This window comes from Mauremys reevesii, linkage group 7 (assembly GCF_016161935.1).
Source record: "Mauremys reevesii isolate NIE-2019 linkage group 7, ASM1616193v1, whole genome shotgun sequence".
Taxonomy (NCBI): domain Eukaryota; kingdom Metazoa; phylum Chordata; order Testudines; family Geoemydidae; genus Mauremys; species Mauremys reevesii.
This window is the reverse complement of record NC_052629.1, coordinates 67,159,283-67,178,247: the sequence shown is the minus strand read 5'-3', so window position 1 is coordinate 67,178,247 and position 18,965 is coordinate 67,159,283. Positions and strand designations below refer to the sequence as shown.

General features: G+C 45.8%; 1 protein-coding gene across 1 annotated transcript in view; it reads right to left on the bottom strand.

The window, feature by feature from the left end:
* FRMPD2 (FERM and PDZ domain containing 2) overlaps positions 1-18,965 on the bottom strand; it is a 107,985-nt gene that overhangs the window by 58,790 nt on the left and 30,230 nt on the right. Inside the window, exons 16-20 of the mRNA XM_039547739.1 lie at positions 18,285-18,495; positions 15,599-15,702; positions 5,141-5,226; positions 4,823-4,970; positions 2,941-3,155 (exon numbers count right to left, since the gene is read on the bottom strand). Of these exons, the coding sequence (XP_039403673.1) occupies positions 2,941-3,155; positions 4,823-4,970; positions 5,141-5,226; positions 15,599-15,702; positions 18,285-18,495 (764 nt within the window). The remainder of the gene's footprint in view (positions 1-2,940; positions 3,156-4,822; positions 4,971-5,140; positions 5,227-15,598; positions 15,703-18,284; positions 18,496-18,965) is intronic.

The following is an 18,965-nucleotide window of genomic DNA, read 5'->3' as shown; positions in this document are numbered from 1 at the left end:
GATGGCACAGGAACACACTGGCCCCTCGTAAGATAAGGATGGGATAACAGGATAATGGTTGAGGATGTTTTGTTCAAACTAGCAGGTACAAGCAGAAGGGTGGTAACTAACCACATCTGGAGTGTAATGCGTAACTTGTTTGTATCAGTGTATAAAAGGAGAAGTCATAGGAGGGGCACCTTTGCACTCACCGAGGGAACAGCGTCCCGGTGCGTGACTGAGCGGGCATCATTGTCGTGGGCAAACAAGTGTTAGCGTACCTGTAACCATGGAGCCAGCATGCTAGCACTGTGCTTCATTGGCAATAAACCTGTCTGGGTGCCTTGGCCACCAAACCGAGCCTGTACTCTTTCTTTATGAACAACATCGAGGTTCTGCTGAACCGGTCAGGTGCACTCTCTGCTAGCGCAGCTGACATCAGAGTTCCAACAACAGCAGCACTGAGCAACCGCAGCAATTCTCCACATCACTAACAAGAACAAGTACCTAAAAGGCCAAATCCTGATTTCTATGCACAGACTGAATAAAGGGGCTGAGCACAGGGACACTACACAGGGAGCTGGAGGGGAGGGAACACTCTTCCTCAAGCCAGGGGCAGGGCATGACATACATCTGCAGCCCTCCACAGTCAGCTACCACAGCTGCTGCATGTGGGTTTTGGACCTATGTAGTCTCAGTTCAGAGCTGTTCGGACTGGCCACAACACAATTTTTTTCCTCTGCAGACCTGCGGCGGAAGCATCCAAGGAGTGGAGCTGATTGGTACATGGAGTTAGGGGAAAATCCCACTGCCTGGACTCTCTGTACTCTACCTCTCCACTCATGGAGGAACTGTGCTGAATCTGCTGGGTTTGCCTCTGCCTGTGCCCTTCCCATGCCTGGGATGATCTGTCCCAAGCAGCGTATGGAAAGGATGTCTAGCCAGTTACGGGGAGGCCATTGACCAGAGGGGATGCGAATTCAGCATGCGGACAGAATGCCTGAACCAGCACAGAACATCTTAGCCCCAGCCTTGCACACTGCATAGCAAGCACTGCCAGAGACCCTTCTCCACAAACACAGTGTGAAGACTCAGGAGCACTTTTCCTGCCCCAGCTGCATGTTGTAGGCCTTGCTCTAATGCTACAGTACAAGTTACATCATCATACATGAAGGATGGGCAAACCTCCCGGGGCCTGGAATTTGAACAAGAACCGAGATGCTAGGATGCTCTTCAAAGCCCTGGGGGATTTCTAGGACGGCCTGCTTCTAACCAGACTGAGGATGCTGTGGGAACAGCCCCTTCCTCGAGCCATTCCCACTTCCTGCCCTGGCTAAAAACTGGAAATACAGAAAGGAGGAAAACGCCACTTTCCCCCTTCAAACTTGTTCTCTGGGTATGTAGAGGAATATCTGCACTGGCAAGAGGGGCCTGTCTGAGCACTGCAAGGGCCTTGTAGAGCCCACCAGGAATGCAGCCCCCCATACTCATGTTGTGAGCAGCAGCAGGCAGGATGTGCACTTTGGGGCAGCAGTAAGGGGAACTACAGAGCACATTGCCTGAAAGGCCCCCTTCCATACACAAGGCAGAATGCCTCCGGATCCCTCAGGCTGTCAGCACTTTGCTCCTCGCTCTCAGAGGGACGAGGACTGGAAGAGCCATGGAAGAGGCTTTAAAGTGTGATTCTACCATGGAATATGGCAGCTGGGGTTCCATATTCCCTGTGTCTCACTGATTTCCGGGACAGAGCATCCCCGTTTGCCAATCAAATTATGTTTTTTCCTATAGCCAGCTGTGCAAACTCAACTAGGATCTGAGAGTCAAGCTGGGCTCTCTTTATCTTGGCCATCAGTAGTGGCAGGGAAGATTGGGTAGGCCATATTACGTTCACTACCTTCAGTTTATGCCCTCAGTGATGCCAGTGTTAACCCACTTGGCCTTCCTCAAGTGTCACTGGAGCACTAATTTGGCCTCCAAACCCTTGCTTATGGCGATGATGCAAAAAGTGGAGAGGACCCAGCTTGACTCTCCAATCCCAGGTGGCATTTGCACAGCTGTCTGTTTTCAAATCATACTTTTAAATGTCACCTGAGCAGATGTGAACTTGAAACCAGTGCAACATGGTGAATACGAAACTCTATGGTGTCATTTATACAAGGTCATTTTTTAACATAGCACTTGAGTAAAACAATAATATACACTTATATAGCTCCCTCCATCAGAGAAGCTCAAAGTAGGTAAATAGTGTATTATTATCTTCATTTTACAGATGGGGAAACCACTGCATGGAAAATTTAAGTGTCTTGTTAATGGTCACATAAAGCATCAATGGCAGAACTGGGTATAGAATGCAAGTCTTCTAATGCCCTGTCTCTTGCTAAACACACCGCTATGCTTTCAATAAGAGAGTTACATAACATTATCCATCACCCCTGTTCAGCAATAGGCACCCTCATTAACCATGGTTTTATTCATGTAGATCTATCAGATGATTTCACAAGGAAAGAAAATATTATATTTTGAAAAATAAACAGTCAAGATAGAACTGAGATCCAAATCCAAACCTATTGGTGTAAATCTGGAGTAATGTTCATTCAAGACAAAGGAGTTACTCCAACTTTATATCATTATACTGAAATCTTGCACATGGTATTTAACATGACATTATAAAACACATATGAACCGAGGGGAAAGTGTGTCAACTCATGTATCTAAAAGCAACACAGACTGCAGCTAATTAAGTAACTGGTGTGTGTTTGCCAATAGATTTTGTATGTCAATAGTGGAGAGCAAGGAAATTAAATAGTGAAGGAAATTCTGCATAACGATTTTATCCAAACTCAGTAGAGTGCTGCTTGTATTGAGCCCTTTGGGCAAGAATAAAATGGTGGGGTGAAACTTCATTTACACTTAATTAATATGTTACACAGCGGGAGGCCCATGCAGAGCCCTGCTTGGTACCTGATACGAGAGTCCTTGAATAGGTTTCTCATTAACAGCTAAAATAACGTCTCCGACTTCAATCTCTCCATTCTCTTCAGCTGGCTGCCCTGGAAACAGTCTTTTGATCCTCACAATCTCTCCTCCGAGGTGTTCGCAAGCCTCTCTTTCCATCTGCAGAAAACTGAAGCCGAGGCCTCCAGAGTTCTTCATCAGCTTGACTTCAAACGTATTATCTGTTCAAAGAGGGGACAGGAACCTGTGTGTGCTCCACAGCGCACGCATCCCATAAAGTGCCGTTCAGCTCTGAAAAGTGCCTATATAAAAACGACGCCCTCTGCCTCAGCAGATCTGCTCCTGGTTTGTAGCACTAATTGAGAGGAACATTGCCTTGGGGCAGATGAGGACAGACTCTGGTCTGGGCTCTCTGTAAATACTTTGCAGACACCAGAAGTGATTTATAGTATATTTACTGAGTCTAATTCAGATGTTACTTGTACCAGCATCAGTCAGGAGTAGGGGGGGGCACTAGAATAAATCTAGGGTTGTGCAGAGCAGAATCAGACCTGTTGTTTTCTTCCAGACTAGACAGAGGGACATGCCCTCCTCCCAGACATATAGGGCTAAATCCTGGCTTTTGCCTCAAGAGGGGTGCTGGGAAGGAGGTGAAGGAGCTGGAGGGTGGCGGCACCCTGTAGACTGAGTGCTTCTGGGGGAACTGAGAGGGGGACCTACTAGACCACGTGGGCAAACTACATCCCGCAGGCTGCATCCAGCCTGCGAGCCGTTTTAAGCCGGCCCATGAGCTTCCGCTGGTGCCGGCTCGGCCCTGCTCTGGTGCTCCAGGCGGGGCGCCGGGTCTGGGCTGCACCACATGGCTCCTGGAAGCCGCGGCATGGCCCTGCTCCAAAGGTCAGGAGCCACTCAACACCTAGGAGCCGGAGAAGTGATATGCCACTGCTTCCGGGAGCCGCTTGAGGTAACGCCGCTCAGATCCTGCACCCCTGAGCCTCTCCGCATGCCCCAACCCCCTGCCCCAGCCCTGATCCCCCTCCCACTCTCCAAACCCCTCAATCCCAGCATGGAGCACCCTCCTACACCCCAAACTGCTCATCCTCAGCCCCACCCCAGAGCCCACACCCCCAACCAGAGCCCTCATCCCCTCCCACACCCCAACCCCTATTTTGTGAGCATTCATGACCCGCCATACAATTTCTATTCCCTGATGTGGCCCTCAGGCCAAAAAGTTTGCCCACCCCGTGCTAGACCATCAAAGAAGGGCAGTAACAGCTCTCTTCAGCTCTGGTTTCCTGGCAGGGTAAGTGCATCATAGGCCACACCCCTGCCCCAGGCACTCCTCCTTTAGCAAGAGTGACATGGCCACTCTGTCCTCGTGCTCATGGCAGTGTCTGGTTGCCCCTGGCATGAGGATGCGGTGGAGGAGGAGAAAGGGGCTGTTTGCCCCATCTTGACTGGTGCACCCCTGCACAGGGAACCTTTATTCATCCCTTGATCAATTAACTGTGCATATGTAGTGCTTCAGCCAGGGGATAAAGCAAAAAGGGGCCACTCACAATACCTGCCAGGCCTGATTTTGCTCTTGCATACACCAGGAGTCACTCTACTGACCTCAGCAGGGTTACACTGGTGTAAATTAGCTGGTGTATCTGAGTTGCAACCCAAAATGCTTCAGAAATAACAAATTCATTTAAATCATGGCACTAGCATCACCTGTAATGCTTTTATTTATTCAATATGTAGTTACACTGTATAATCCGCAGGAAATATTCTGGCATATCTTTTTGTGACCAGTGCAAATCTCGTATTATCTTCCATTCACTTCTTACAGAATGGAATGAGTAAGTGGGAGGAAGACACCCCGGGTGCCTTTATCATTGCTCACCATCTGTTGCAAAGGAGTAGCCGTTGGGACTTGCTGACAAGGGCGTTGCCAAGGAAACGATCACAGATTTCTCCTCCGTTCTGTCTTTAGCAGCTGGACACGGCTCTGCAGATTTGTGACGTCCCCTTTCTAGAAGCAGCCTGACAACCTAGCAAGATGATGGACAAGTTCCCCTGACACTCCGCATAGTCAGCATTGGCTTTTCATTTCTCTCCAACTAACAGAGCAGAAAATAAATGTTCCTGGGACCAGTTCTGCCACCCAGACTCACATGAAATAGCCCCTTGCTCTATCATTGAGATCTCCCCTTCTACAAACCTGGCCAGATTTCTTCAGGCATTCCACAGCCTGCTTGTGCGTGATGCCACAGAGGCTGATCCCGTCCACCTCCAGCAGCCGATCACCTGAGGCAGACAACAATCGGGGCAAGTCGCTTTGGCTTTTTAATCTAACAGGAATGAGATACCAGCACTTTGCCAATTGTGACTGATCTTGGCGAGTTAGGCTTTACAACTGTATACCGTTACTGCTGTGTTTGCAGTATTTCCTATATAGCCCTTGTAATGAGAGACCCTTCAGATTATGCACTGATGTGATTTACTTACCAAAAGCAACACTGAAAGATGTTCACAAGTGGAGTCACTGAACATATATTTGAGAACCACTGGTCAGATGTGTGGTTACGTAGAGTTCCCTAATCTACAAAAGGACACCAGGTATTGCCAGTGTGAGCTATAGGGATTGCATATTCTGAATCCCAGACAGCTGGAAGGTAATAGTTTTGTTTGCCCCTCCAACTTGTAACTGTTAACACATTTCAAAGACCCCTAGAGAGAACGCAGAGCCAAACATTTAATTCTGCAGTGCAGAATTGTACTGTCAAATGTCCTACCTTTTTTTATTTGTCCATCCTTATCAGCTGGTCCTCTGGGGATAACTGACTTCACGTATATTCCACCATCACGCACGCTAGTGTTGATCCCACCCTGCAAATATTCACCCACCATTTACATTAGTGCCTTAGCATGATTTTCTCCTCCCTTGGTAAAATCAAAACCATATTTTGATGTGTCACCAAGCAAATTCTGAACAGAGGTTTTCAGAAATCAACAACGGCTTCAGAAATTGCATATTTTTAAAATGGGGGTGGGGTGGACTAGAAACAGATACTACTCCCCCATTTTGTACCTAGGAGTAACATGCTCCTCAAAGCAACAGCCATGTCTTATTCTCTCTGTAAAGCACTGGGCAGATCGATAAGGCTACACACAATTATTTAATCATATTCATTCATAAACACCTCCCCATGCCATTGGGAATGTGGTTACATCTCAAAGCCTGCTAACAGCCCCAACTCCCTAAATCTGTGCAATGCACTCAATGGCTATTAATGTTTCAGAGGAGATATAAAAACAAGGTTGTGACTCCTGACCAATTGGAGCCATTCACAATCCTACGGCACTTTCCCCAAGAAGAGAGATGTGAGTCCCCAGGCCCTGGGCAAATTCCAAACTCACTTAATTCCATTCTGCCAAACCACATCCCTGGGCAATTTCAAGTGGACAAGTCTGGATGCCTTTCTGGAAGATATACTTCAGCCACAAGTTATTGGGCTCACTAAGTATCGAGGCCATAGGATGGGATTCTCTGGCCTGTGTTATACACAGACCTGTGTTATACATAGATGATCATAGCAGGGGCAGATTAGTCACTGAGTTAACACGGCCCATACCCAGGGGCCCCGGCCAACTGGGGCGCCACCACAACCTGACGTGCACTGCCCGCCCGGCGCTCCTGCCGGGGAGCAGGGCGGGGGCGTTCCTGCCAGGGAGCGGGGTAAGCCCCCGCACCCCAACCCTACTCCCCGGCAGGAGTGTCAGGCAGGGGGTGGGCCAAACCCCAATCCATTTTGCCTATCAGGAGTGCCGGGAGGAGGGGACTGCAGGCAGAAGGGGTGGGGAAGGGCCTCCACTTGCTGTGGCCCAGGGCCCCACAAACCCCTAATCTGCCTCTGCATCACAGTGGTCCCTTCTGGCCTTAAACTCTATGAAATCTATGACACACTATTAAATGGCTGTTGCTTTCCACCCCAGTGGCAGCTGCATTTCAGTGGTTGGTGAAGTGATCCCTGGATCTATAGGGACGATCGATTAATTCCCCAGATGCAGTAGGGGGTGTTATCTCCCAGTAAAATAACATTCAGCATTGCCATTTTTGCCCACCCTGGCACCTCTGAACTAGGGAAGGAAACATTATGTTCCCACTGAGACCCCATGGTAGCCTCACTAGCAGACGCTGTCTAGGGAATACTCTGAATTGGTGCATTTCCCAGATGCATTGGCCAGGCCCCTCCCTGGCATACCCTGACACTTTCAAACCTCCAGCTGCATTAGGGTTTACGGGAGCTTATGCTGCTGTGACCTTTATCCAGGCTGCCACTGCAGCTCCTCAGCCAGGGTTCTAATGGTGAGAATCGGGATGACTAGAACCCGTGGTTTATAATCACTTCATCAAGCATTGGGATTTCAGGCTGAAATTCATGTGCTGGGTATCGCTATCAGTACATCTTCCTTTAGAGCCGCACTTTGCCATGTGTACCAGGTAATGTCACAGTGTTAAGGATGCATTGCAAGATCAACAATTATACTTGCAGTCACACTGATTCCAAGAGTCCCGTCTTCTTTAACCAACTCCACAGAATAGATTTCATCTGAATTGCTTTCGGCAGATGGTGGAAAGTGAGAGGAGTTGGCTTCCTGTCTCAAAATATAAACACTAATGAGACTGTTACACGGGAGATCAAGAAAAATATTCCAGCAGAAATAAAGGGCTCAATCATGCTCTCATTTACGCCAGTGTAAATCCAGAGTAACACCACTTATATCCACAGCATTCCTCCAAATTTACACCAGCGTCACTCACAGAAGAATGTGGCTCAAAACGTAAGCTGCGGACAGATGGGGAGGCCAGTCAAGGCTAGACCCATAAGATTTTCTGTCTGGTTTTCTAGAACTGGTTGAAATTTTCTGCAAAAATGTCAGTCAAAATCTTGACATTTTCACAAGAAAAAATAGGGGGGGAAACCCCAACAATACAACCTTTTCCCCCAATTTTTGACCAGCTCTAGACTTGGCCAGTATTTCCCAGTTTCAAAATTTTGATAAACAAAAGCAGAAGATTTTAAAGCAAAATTTTCCCTTGATATTTTCCCCTCATTTTCTGACCCAAGGCCAATGGGCAGAAAGCACAAGGGGTGCACAGATTTAACAGGGATCCCTTGTGTCAGATATATGCACAAAAGTGCACTGAGGGGTGGCATGTGAGGTGGCTGCTGAGAGCCAGTAACCCAATGGTCATCGTAATTATTAGAAAATGTATGTGTGGGTAATATTTAAGGAGTTATGTGTCTATAATGAAAATATGTTCTCAAGATCTTGAAGTTAAGGCAGGTCACCAGGAGGTGACGTACCTTGGAAATGTTCCTTTCAGACAGGAGGTAACAGACACCTGTCTCCCTGCCTGTCCACTTGTGTATTGTATGCCTCATAATGTATGCCTATTTGCATACTGAGCAAGTGAGGAAATGAAAGACTGTGAAATTGACAAGACGACACAAACAGCAGCGGGTGTCCTGTTTATGAATAAAGACAAAGGATTGTTCTTGTATATTTTGGAGTGTAAGGAATCATACTGAGTCCTTCACCTAGGAGGCAAGCCGACAGCATGTCTATCTCCTGAAAGGAGGGTCACACCCAAACCTGGCTCTAAAACGCTGCAAGGATTTTGGGTGAACAATACTCTACTAGACATAAGAATATCTTGTTAATTAAATCTAGACTCTAGAACGTGTGTTATGATTTTGGTTTATATGTAACCATTTGTTTCTAATACGCCTGCTTGCTATTACTTGAATCTCCATGCTTTGTTAAAAAAACCTATACTTGATTTCACTATAAACATATATAAGTGCTGCGTGTTAAGTGGAGCGGTGATCTGAGGTGGAACTGGTAACCTGGGGTGTATAGTTCCTTTGGAAGCAGCAAATCTGCAAATATTGTGAGTGTGCAGTGGACCTGGGGTTGGACACTTGAGAGATGCTCGGCAGGCTTGAGCGTTGGAGTGTGCTTATCGCTAACATGTAGAGTGACAGCAGAGCCTATGAGGCCTAGAGAGGAGTGTTTGTGTTGCCTGTGGCCGGTGAAGTCAGGGATCTGACCCATGGCAGGCAAAGGCAGGGCTTCCTCATGCTAAGGGCAAGTGGTAGCGAGGTGCCTCACAACTCTGGGTACCCCGGGAAGCGTCATAGTAGGACAAGAAGGAATCAGCTTAGTTTGCAGCAAGAAAAACTGAGGTTAGGTATTAGGAAAACTTCCTAACTATAAGGCTTGCTAAGCACTGGCATAGGTCACCTGAGGAAGTTGTGGAATCGCTATCATTGGAGGTTATTAAGAACAAGTTAGAAAAACACTTGTCAAAGATGATCTAGGTTTACTTATTCCTGCCTTTGTGCAGGGGGATGGATCCTTCCACTAACATTTCTATGATTCTTTATTTGACGTAGTGTCACAGCTGAGCAATATCAAAACTGTGGTTACCTCCATATCCTGGCTGTCAACTGAAAGAACAGGAATCTTGGGACCCAATTTTGGTGCTAAATTCCAAGAAAGAACCTTTTCGAGTTCATCTGTATTTATGTCTAGTTCTTTGGAAGGTGCTGTATGACAGTCTTGAATCCTTTTTCTTCCGCTGTCTGCACAAGAGATCTCAGACCCACTAGTGCTGTTTTTTCTTGACAAATTCTTCTCTGCATTCAGTCCTTCTTCAGAGATGTCTATGAAAACAGAGCAAAAACAAACATTGCCAGCTGCAAAAATGTGGAGAGAAAGATATTATTATGTATTGGCACAGGAGGAGTAGTTAACTTCAAAAGTGGCTTGTTCCTGAAATCTCAACAAGATCTACAAAACAAGCCATTGTGGAGATAAGCATTTCTGCTTAGAAAATGTGGGGCAAGTGTATTCATTTCACCCTTGCAGGGCTCAAAAATTTCAGAGAATATTTTGCTGAAACTTTAAATAGAATAAACCTTGTCCTTGCACTAAGATGGAGCATGGAAACTTTTAGCACAAAAAGAATTTTTAAGAAATTTATTAGCTCCTGAAAGAGGCAAGAGTGGATGGGATTTATGAAGGAAATCACATTTCAGTCTTGATTATTTTGATTGATAATCAACTGCTTTAACAATCTGTAAACATTTCTTACCTGTATCATCTTTTTTGATACAACCAATCACTAATTTATTAAATACTGTAGTTTCTGAACATAAGCACCTTTTCTTAACCAATGCAGATAACAGAACATCTTTAGGATTTTATGATTTTAAACGTCCAACATTTTGTTGTTGTTGGGTTTTTTCCCCATTTTTGAGTGAATTGATTGCTGGTCTGACAGCCCCAGGGACTGAATCGCCTTATAGCCACAGAACAGGTAAAGTACACAGCTGGTAGCAACCGTGTAAGCTTTACAACAGTACCCTTCTAATGTGCCTCAATACTGCCCTAGAGGGAGCACCAAGAGTGGATTAAGAGAGGAACTTTCTCCTCATCTCTATTCAGGCTCTTATACTGTGCCCTTCACCTTGGTATATGAGCTCCTGAGTACCCGGATTCTGGGATCCAGGTCTGATACAGCAGTTACTCTATGAGACATCTAGACCCTATGGGGATGCTGAGAGAGAAAGATCCATTAGATGGAGGAGGGCCAAAGAGGATGAGTCAGAGAGCTGGAGAATGAATGTTAAGGTATCTATGGGGGCACTGATGTTTTCTAGGAATGCAAAGTATGGTGCATCTGGGCCATGGTTAGTTTTAATCTGCCCTTTGTAACCATCTCTATGAGCCCAGTCTCAATGGCACATTCATTTCTTGGCCACTTGCGAGGGGTGGTTTGCGAGGTGGACACCCAGTGACTAAGAACTGGACAGTGGGATCAATCCTGAGTCCATAGAAGTCAACAGCCAAGTTCCCATTGACTCTTGTGGTGCTGGCTCAGGTCCTTAGAGCATCAGCTCATTTCACAGTGACTGCTGAACAGCTGTCCAGGGTATCTACTTGTGGTCACATGCACTCACTACCGAGCTGGGTTCAATTATAACCTACAGTTAAGAGGCAAAAGCCTCCAAAGATATCCCATTACCAGTGCCCTGAGCCAACCACTCCCATGGCCCATAAAACCATTCACCTCCCAAACCCTATTGTACCTTTGGGTTGAGAGATGATCAGTTCCACGTCATCAGGAGAATTCTGTATAATTTTAACTGCGGTATTAAAAGAAACACCCTCGAGGCTAACATTATTCACGGAGATGAGTCGTCCCCCTAAGAACAAGATTAAAACAAAACACATCAGGAAGGGGGCATAAGGCCAGATCAGTCCATTTTAAACCATAAAAGCATTTGAATTCTAATTAAAAACTGGGGACGGTGACCTGGTTTGATATGCCCAGCTCTGTCTGCAGGTCCCCCGGGGATAACTGATGCGATAAATATTCCGAGGTCTAATTTCCCCACATTTTCTCCTCCAATAATTACAAAACCTGCAAAAATGAGATAGCATGAGAAGTTGGAAAAGCTGGTGTTAGAAAAATGAACCTTAGGAGAACAAAAGCATCTTTTCCATTGCCATAAGTTATCTACATACTCTGGGGAATGGAGCTCTTTGATTTTGCCTCATCCAGGCCCTGGTTCGGGAAGCAATTCAGTTTGCATTTAACTTTAAGTATGCACTTTTTTTTTCATAGATTCATATATTCTAAGGCCAGAAGGGACCACTGTGATCATCCGGTCTGATCACCTATATAACAGGCCAGAGAACTGCCCCAAAATCATTCCTAGAGCAGATATTTTAGAAAAACATCCAATCTCGATTTAAAATTTGTCAGTGATGGACATTGTTCCGATGGTTAATTACTCTCACCATTAAAAACGTACACCTTTTTTCCAGTCTGAATTTGTCTAGCTTCAATTTCTAGCTGTTGACTCGTGTTAGACCTTTCTCTGTTAGACTGAAGAGCTGATTATTAAATATTTGTTCCCCACTGGACACAGCAGTTCCAGTAGCAGTTGCACCAGTGCAAAATACAGAGGTAAAATAATGTCTCTTCTCCTACTCAAGCTTCCCCTGTTTATGCATCCCAGGATTGCATTAGCCCTTTTGGCCACAGTGTCACGCTGGGAGCTCATGTTCAGCTGATTATCCACCATAACCCTCAAATCTTTTTCAGAATCAATGCTTCCTAGGAAAGAGTCTCCCACCCCCTCCCGCCTAGTTTGAGTATGGCCAATATTCGTTGTCCCTAGCAGTACACCTTTACATTTAGCTGTGTTAAAACGCACAGTATTTGCTTGCATCCAGTTTACCAAGTGATCCAGATCGCTCTGTATCATAGGCCTGTCCTCTTCATATTCACCACTCCCTCAATTTTTGTGTCATCTGCAAACTTTATCAGTGACAATTTTATGTTTTCTTCTATGTCATCGATAAAGATGTTAAATAGTGTAGGGCCAAGAACCAATCCCTGGGGATCCCGTTCGATGATGATTCTCCATTTACAGTTACATTTTGAGACCTATCAGTTAGCCAGTGTTTAATCCACTTAATGTCTACCATGTTAATTTGATATTGTTCTAGTTTTTTAATCAAAATGTCAGGCAGTACCAAGTCAAATGCCTTACAAAAATCTATGTATATTACATCAACTCTATCACCTTTATCAGTCAAACTTATGACCCACTGACTTTAGCGGCAAGTGCTTAGGTGCCCTTCCTGAACAGGGGTGCTTTCCTGAATCAGGGCCCTGAAGAGCCATGCTCCCAAGTCATAGAAGCCAGTGTTTCCCAAACCCATCAGTGGGTTGCAGGAAAAGTCCAGGTGGGTTGTGCCTCCCTGGAGGTGTTCGTCCTTCCCCCGTGCTCTCACTGCCCCTGCGCAGCAAGCAGCAGCATGGGGAATGGGATCCGGGCAGCAGCAGCCCAGAGGAAGCACCTCCAGGACATACACAGGATGGGGACAGATTACTGACTGCTGGCCCACTGGCTCCATCCATTTCCTCAGCGCTACTGCTGCTTCCTGGACCCAGCTCTCACTTCCTCTAGGCAGCAGCATGGGGAGCGGGAGCAGGGCCACAGAAGAAGCAGCCGGAGCCAGCAAGCAGCCAGTCAGCAGCCTGATAGCGATTGCAGCCCCTTGGGACAGCTGGGATTAAAACCCAGATCTCCTGAGTCCCAGAGCCAGTGCTCTAACCACTAGACCACACAACTGTGCTGGTCTGGATCCAGACGAGACCTTTCACAAGATTCAAGTTTGTTTGGATCCAGGCTTTAGTTTTGGGCTTAGCTCTAAATAATAATTCTGTATATTCTAAGAACTCCCCACATGGGTTGTCAGCTGGTTTTGAACCCAGAACTTTCAGTACAGATCTCTGTTACTTAAGACTTCAAAGAGTAAGTGTTAGCTGTCTGCAGTAGTAGGCTGCTACTCTCTAGCGGGCCAATAACTAACAGTGGATCCAGCACACACTTTGCCAGTGTGTTACATAATAAAATATTAAGGTTGTATAGTCAGGCATTTAAAAGTCAGATAATACCCAAGTTAAGGTTGCATAGTCACTATGCAGCTAAGTAAGCTACATATATAACTGCACAGTGCATGCATTCAAGCCATATGTTGGCATAAAACGCTAAACAAAAAAAACCTAAAAAAAAATCACATTTCCTAGGTGACAGGTGTCTGTCCAGAACCTAGCGCATTTGTTTCTACACCCAATGCCCACCCAATGAGGCCACCACAAACTTCTGTGTGTTGGTTAAACCTGATGAAAAACTGGCTAATAATGATGCTTTGCCATTTTTAACCAGTGGACCTCAAAGTGATATGCAACCATTGGCAGTCACATGGGATCAGCAAGATCAAGGAAGCTACTAACTTGCCCAGTTTCACACGGCAAATACCTTTGGATAGAGACAAATTGATGACATTTCTGTAACTGCTAATACTCAGTCTGGGAACAGCTTATGCCAGATTTATTTTTCTAAATAGATGTCTAAAAACTGTATTGAAAGAAAGAAAGAAAGAAAGAAAGAAAGAAAGAAAGAAAGAAAGAAAGAAAGAAAGAAAGAAAGAAAGAAAATCTAAAGGCCTACGTACATGCTCGGACAGTTCTGGTAACAAACATACTATTCATGCCCCTCACTCACCAAAGCCATTTTTAGGATCTCGTTTTAAGGTGACACAAATGATTTCTCTTTCTAATCCAGCCAGTGCATTCTCTCTTTGGTTGATTGGGGAACCTGGGGCTGCAGAAACAAAACAGCTGGAATAAATAGACAAGTGCAGACAAGGGGAGGACACTTACATTCTTTGACCATTCAGGTGTTTAGGGTTAAGACGCTAATTTCAACATCATTATTCCTTTTTTTACATGAATATGCTGCAGATGAGAGGTGCTAGATGGAGAGCCCTGTAGACTGGCGTCCTGTATGTAGCTACAGAACGGGTAAGGACTACAGTGCAAGCTTCCCCCACAATGTCCAACCTATACATATTTCCCCTCACTTGGAGGGACCACTTCTATTTAGATGGTCAGGGACCATCTTTTTGTTCTGTGTTTGTACAGCACAAGAGGGTCCCAGTCCATCACTGGGGCTCCTAGGCTACTGTAATACACCTGGAAATGTACTGTGCCTTGCACGGTGGGGGCCTGGTCTGTGATTGGTTCTATGATAATACAAAGAATAAATAGCAGTAAGGGGGAGGGGCCAGGCTGGGATCTTTAAAGGAGTTTATGGGAATTAGGTATCCAAATCCCACTACGCCTAAGGCCTGGGGTCATAAAAGGGATTTAGATTTTGCTGCACTCAACATTGCAACACCTAGCAGATTTAGCAGCCAAAGTGTCATCGACTGGCAATGGGATTTTGGCTGCTAGCCCTGTTGAAAATGAAATTTCGGCTCCTAAATCAATTGCCATGCCGAGTGCAGCAATGCCAAAGCACTTTCTCAAATCAGGGCCTTCATCTCCATGCCCTTCCTGCTGGCTAAGGAGGCAGGTGCTGTCATGGGATCCAAACAGCTCCAGTCGTCGCGATGGCTTTTTTGTTGGGGTCACTGGTCGTACCATGTCACTTACTGCAATGTGAACACTGAAAATGTGACTCTGCTCTGAAAAGGGGCTGTGTAAAAATGACATCTTTGTCTTCATCAGATCACCCCCAGCGTGTCTAAGAGTCACAGCTGCTGACTTCAGTGCCTAACACCGGTTTCTATGGCTTTTTACTCCTGCAGTGCCAGCACAGGCATAGAAGGGGGAGCTGCGTTCTCTGCCGCCTCACGTATCAACTACAGAATTGTTGTTATATTTCCATTGGAAGGCCAAATTCCACCCTTACTGACACCTGTGCCACTTCACGTCAGGCATTTAGATACAGCTAAGCAACCTCACTGAAGACAATGGGCCATCACTGGAGGAATAGCTTGGCCTGCCGGGCCCTTACTACTAGTGTCAATGCAGGGGGAATAAAGAACCCAGCTTGAGTCGCTGAGTCCAGGGATAGTTTGCAGGCCTGGGCGTGAGAACAACGATTCTTTACATTGTAAAGTTAGTACATCTGATCTGCCATCATTGAGACATGATGAACCTGGAGTCCCATGGTGCCAGTTGTTATGTTTCCTTTTCAGATCACGGGTGCACTCCGAGTGCGTCACAGACTAGCATACTCACTGCTGGCTGTATTTGGAGTTGAATGGAGAGAGAGATAGTCATAACTCCGTCGTTTTTCATTCAAACTAATGTGTACTTCTGACTGGGACAATCCAGAGTGGGAACTAGGGGCAACAAAGGAGACTGACATTAATGTAACAAATTGACAACAGCACTCTCCATCTTCAAGAAACTTTCCAAAGCTGGTCAGAACCAAGATGGGAACAGAGAAATTCCTGGCTCCGGACATATGGCTCAGGCCACTAGATCTCCTTATCAGAGAAGACTGGGCTTAGTCTGGCTGGCTTTAGCTTTCAATTGATATCCACTACTCGACCGCTCATTAAAGGACTGTATGGGGTGTCCACCTCACACAAGCCCTGAGCAGGTTAATGTCAGCCCGAAGCAGCCAGTTAACCATGAAAACAACAAGGAGTCTGGTAGCACCTTAAAGACTAACAGATTTATTTGGGCATCTCTCAAGTTTTTTACCCACAAAAGCTTATGCCCAAATAAATCTGTTAGTCTTTAAGGTGCCACCGGACTCCTTGTTGTTTTTGTGGATACAGACTAACATGGCTACCTTGTGATAGTTAACCATGGACGCTGCACCTGGAGGGGAACCAGGAATTGCTAAGAATGAATGGCAGGTAAAGCCCAGCTCGGGGAGGAGTTGGGCTAGGAATGTAAAGCCAGGAAGTGAGAGCAGGGAGGAGATCTGCAGTCACTCCCTAGCGGGAAAGGTTGCTGGACAGGGACAAGGAGACAATCCAGGGGAGAGTAAACGCTGGGTTTCTGCCCTGGACTGGGGAGTCCAGCGAAAGGCCAAGAAAGGGAGCAGAGGAAGCTCCCAGAGATAGGCAAGGAGATAGACAGGAGGGGTAGAAGGGGTCTGGGGAAACAGCAACAGGTTCTGAGACTGAGCAGACCTGGATTGCTACACATATGGTCCCTGAGCTGGAACCGTTAGTTGCCGGCAGGGCTGGGTTCCCCTATCAGCCACTGGGAAAGTGGTACTGGACCTGGAGTCAGAATGGAAGACTGCCTGAAACAGCATATGGACAGCTTGTCTAGTGGGACTCTACTACCCTGGAATGGGGGGACTCTATAGTGATCCTCTCTCTTCTAGGCTTTGTTCTACTTCATAGCACTTAAAATGGCATTCAAATCTCTTAAAGGCCTCAGGAGCCCTGTGCAGCTACAGCAACCACCCACACATTGGCGCATGTAGTAATGTCAATGAAAGGAGATGTTCTCATTCTGTTTTCTGTGTACTGCACCTTTAAACATAGAATCATAGAAGGACAGGAAGGGACTGAGTCCCCAGCACTGAGGCAGGACTAAGTATTATCTAGACCATCCCTGACAGGTATTTCTCTGCCCTGTTCTTAAAAACCTCTAATGACAGAGATTCCACAACCTCCCTAGGTATTTTGTTTCAGAGCTTAACTACCTGACAGTTAAGAAGTTTTTCCTAAGGTCCAAACTAAACCTCCCTTGCTGCAATTTAAACTCATTGCTTCTTGTCCTGTCCTCAGTGGATCAGGAGAACAATTTATCACGCTCCTCTTTATAACAACATTTTACATATTTGAAGAGTGTTATGTCCCCACTCCGCCTTCTCTTCTTCAGACTAAACACCCTGCCCTTGTGTATTCAGGCCAAATGCTACCACTCACAGAGGAGACACACACACTGTGCTTTCTCTTGAAGACTTCACTTTTGTTCCTTCTTTTCTTCATTGTTTTTCTTAATCCAAAATTAATGGCATTCAGTCCGAAGGTAAATGGGTTGCTCTTTGTGTCTGGAAACGAACATGACACCAGTTCTGACTCAAGTTCTTACTTGTTAGATTGTTTGCTCTTTGTCTTCCTCTGTGTATGTACAGCACCTAACCCAATAGAGAACCTATCCTGATGGGTGCGGCCTTTGGGCATGAACACAATACAAATATTAATGAAGGGTACAGGCTAGTTCTGAAGAAAGGGACCTGAAAGAAGTCTGCGGTGACCTGAAACAAACTAGTTAATTTCAGCCCAAATGGCAGCAAAGCCTAGAGACACTGTTATTATGACTAGACCATGTGGTGTAGAGCAGGAAACTGGTGCTAAACAAATAAGTCCCCTGCCCATGGCACAAGCTGGTAGAGAAGAGGACAGCACAGAAGCAAGGTGGTGGGTGGTCACTGTAGGTGGAATGCCTCACAAGTTAACATCTGAAGGGAGAGGATGCACTTTGGTGGAAGCATATTGTGAAGTGAGGTTGTATGACACTACAGAAAAGGCCAAGTAACTTTAACCACACAAGTCCAGGCAGAGTTCCCAGCATGCTCCATATAGAGTATGCACACATGAGATCTATCTCTTTGCCTTTATTAACTTAGTTAACAATAAAATATAAACCTAAGTTTTCTCCTAAATTTGGCTGCTTTCTAGGGTTTCTCACTACAGGATCTCTTCTGTGTCTGCCCCTAGTCCCCTCTGGCTCAGAGATTTTCAAACCTTTATATGCTCCAAGATTGGAGCTAATAGGACCCTCCCGATCTGACATCACAGTAAATCAGCAAAAGTAACACTGCACCTCCATGCAGGGTCCTAGCATCTGACATGCTGTCAGACAAAGGTTTTAGGTAATAATCACAAGCCCAATTGTTGACCAACATCTGCTTTTTAGTCCCATTCAGAGGAAAAGGCCAATTTAAACTCACCTGCCTAGATTGCTTTTGTCCCCAATCCCATTGTTGGTTTCCACGCTGAGGTTATCGCAAGACTTGCTCATCATCCCAGCAGACATGTGCTCCAGGTTAGCCCCGTACAGCACATTTTCTGAGCAGGATAGTCTCTGAATCAGGGCAAGATGTTCGTGCTGAGTTGCATACGCAGAATTTGATTTGACTATTTCCATAAACTTGCTGTCCTCTGAGGGAGAAGGTTGAATGAGAAAAAGATAAATCCGCTGACTTTCTTCCAGCCTTTTATGTTCAGAACTGCTTTCTGATAAGCCTTTTCAACATGCCAGCCGTACAAAAAAACCCCATTATATATAGTTGTTCTGATATTCCTTAAACTATCGAGAGGCTGGAGTGCGAGAAAGGGTTTTTAAGCATTTTCTATTATATCACAGGAGGTATTGTGTTTTTCATTTGGATTTGGCTTTCATTCATGTGAACTTTGCTGCAAATTCAGTCTCCACTAAGGAAGATGCAGTGCACAGCCCCATTAAACCTGCATGCGTCTCTGAAATGTACATTTAAAAAATCTGTCAATGGAACTGGAAGGTTCTGTCTGCAGAGGTCTGGAGCAGCTATGATCAGCTGATGCTCACCTGTGTCATGGGCCACCAGCCCAGTACATGTGTATCTGAGGAGACGTGCTCCCACGACATCAGA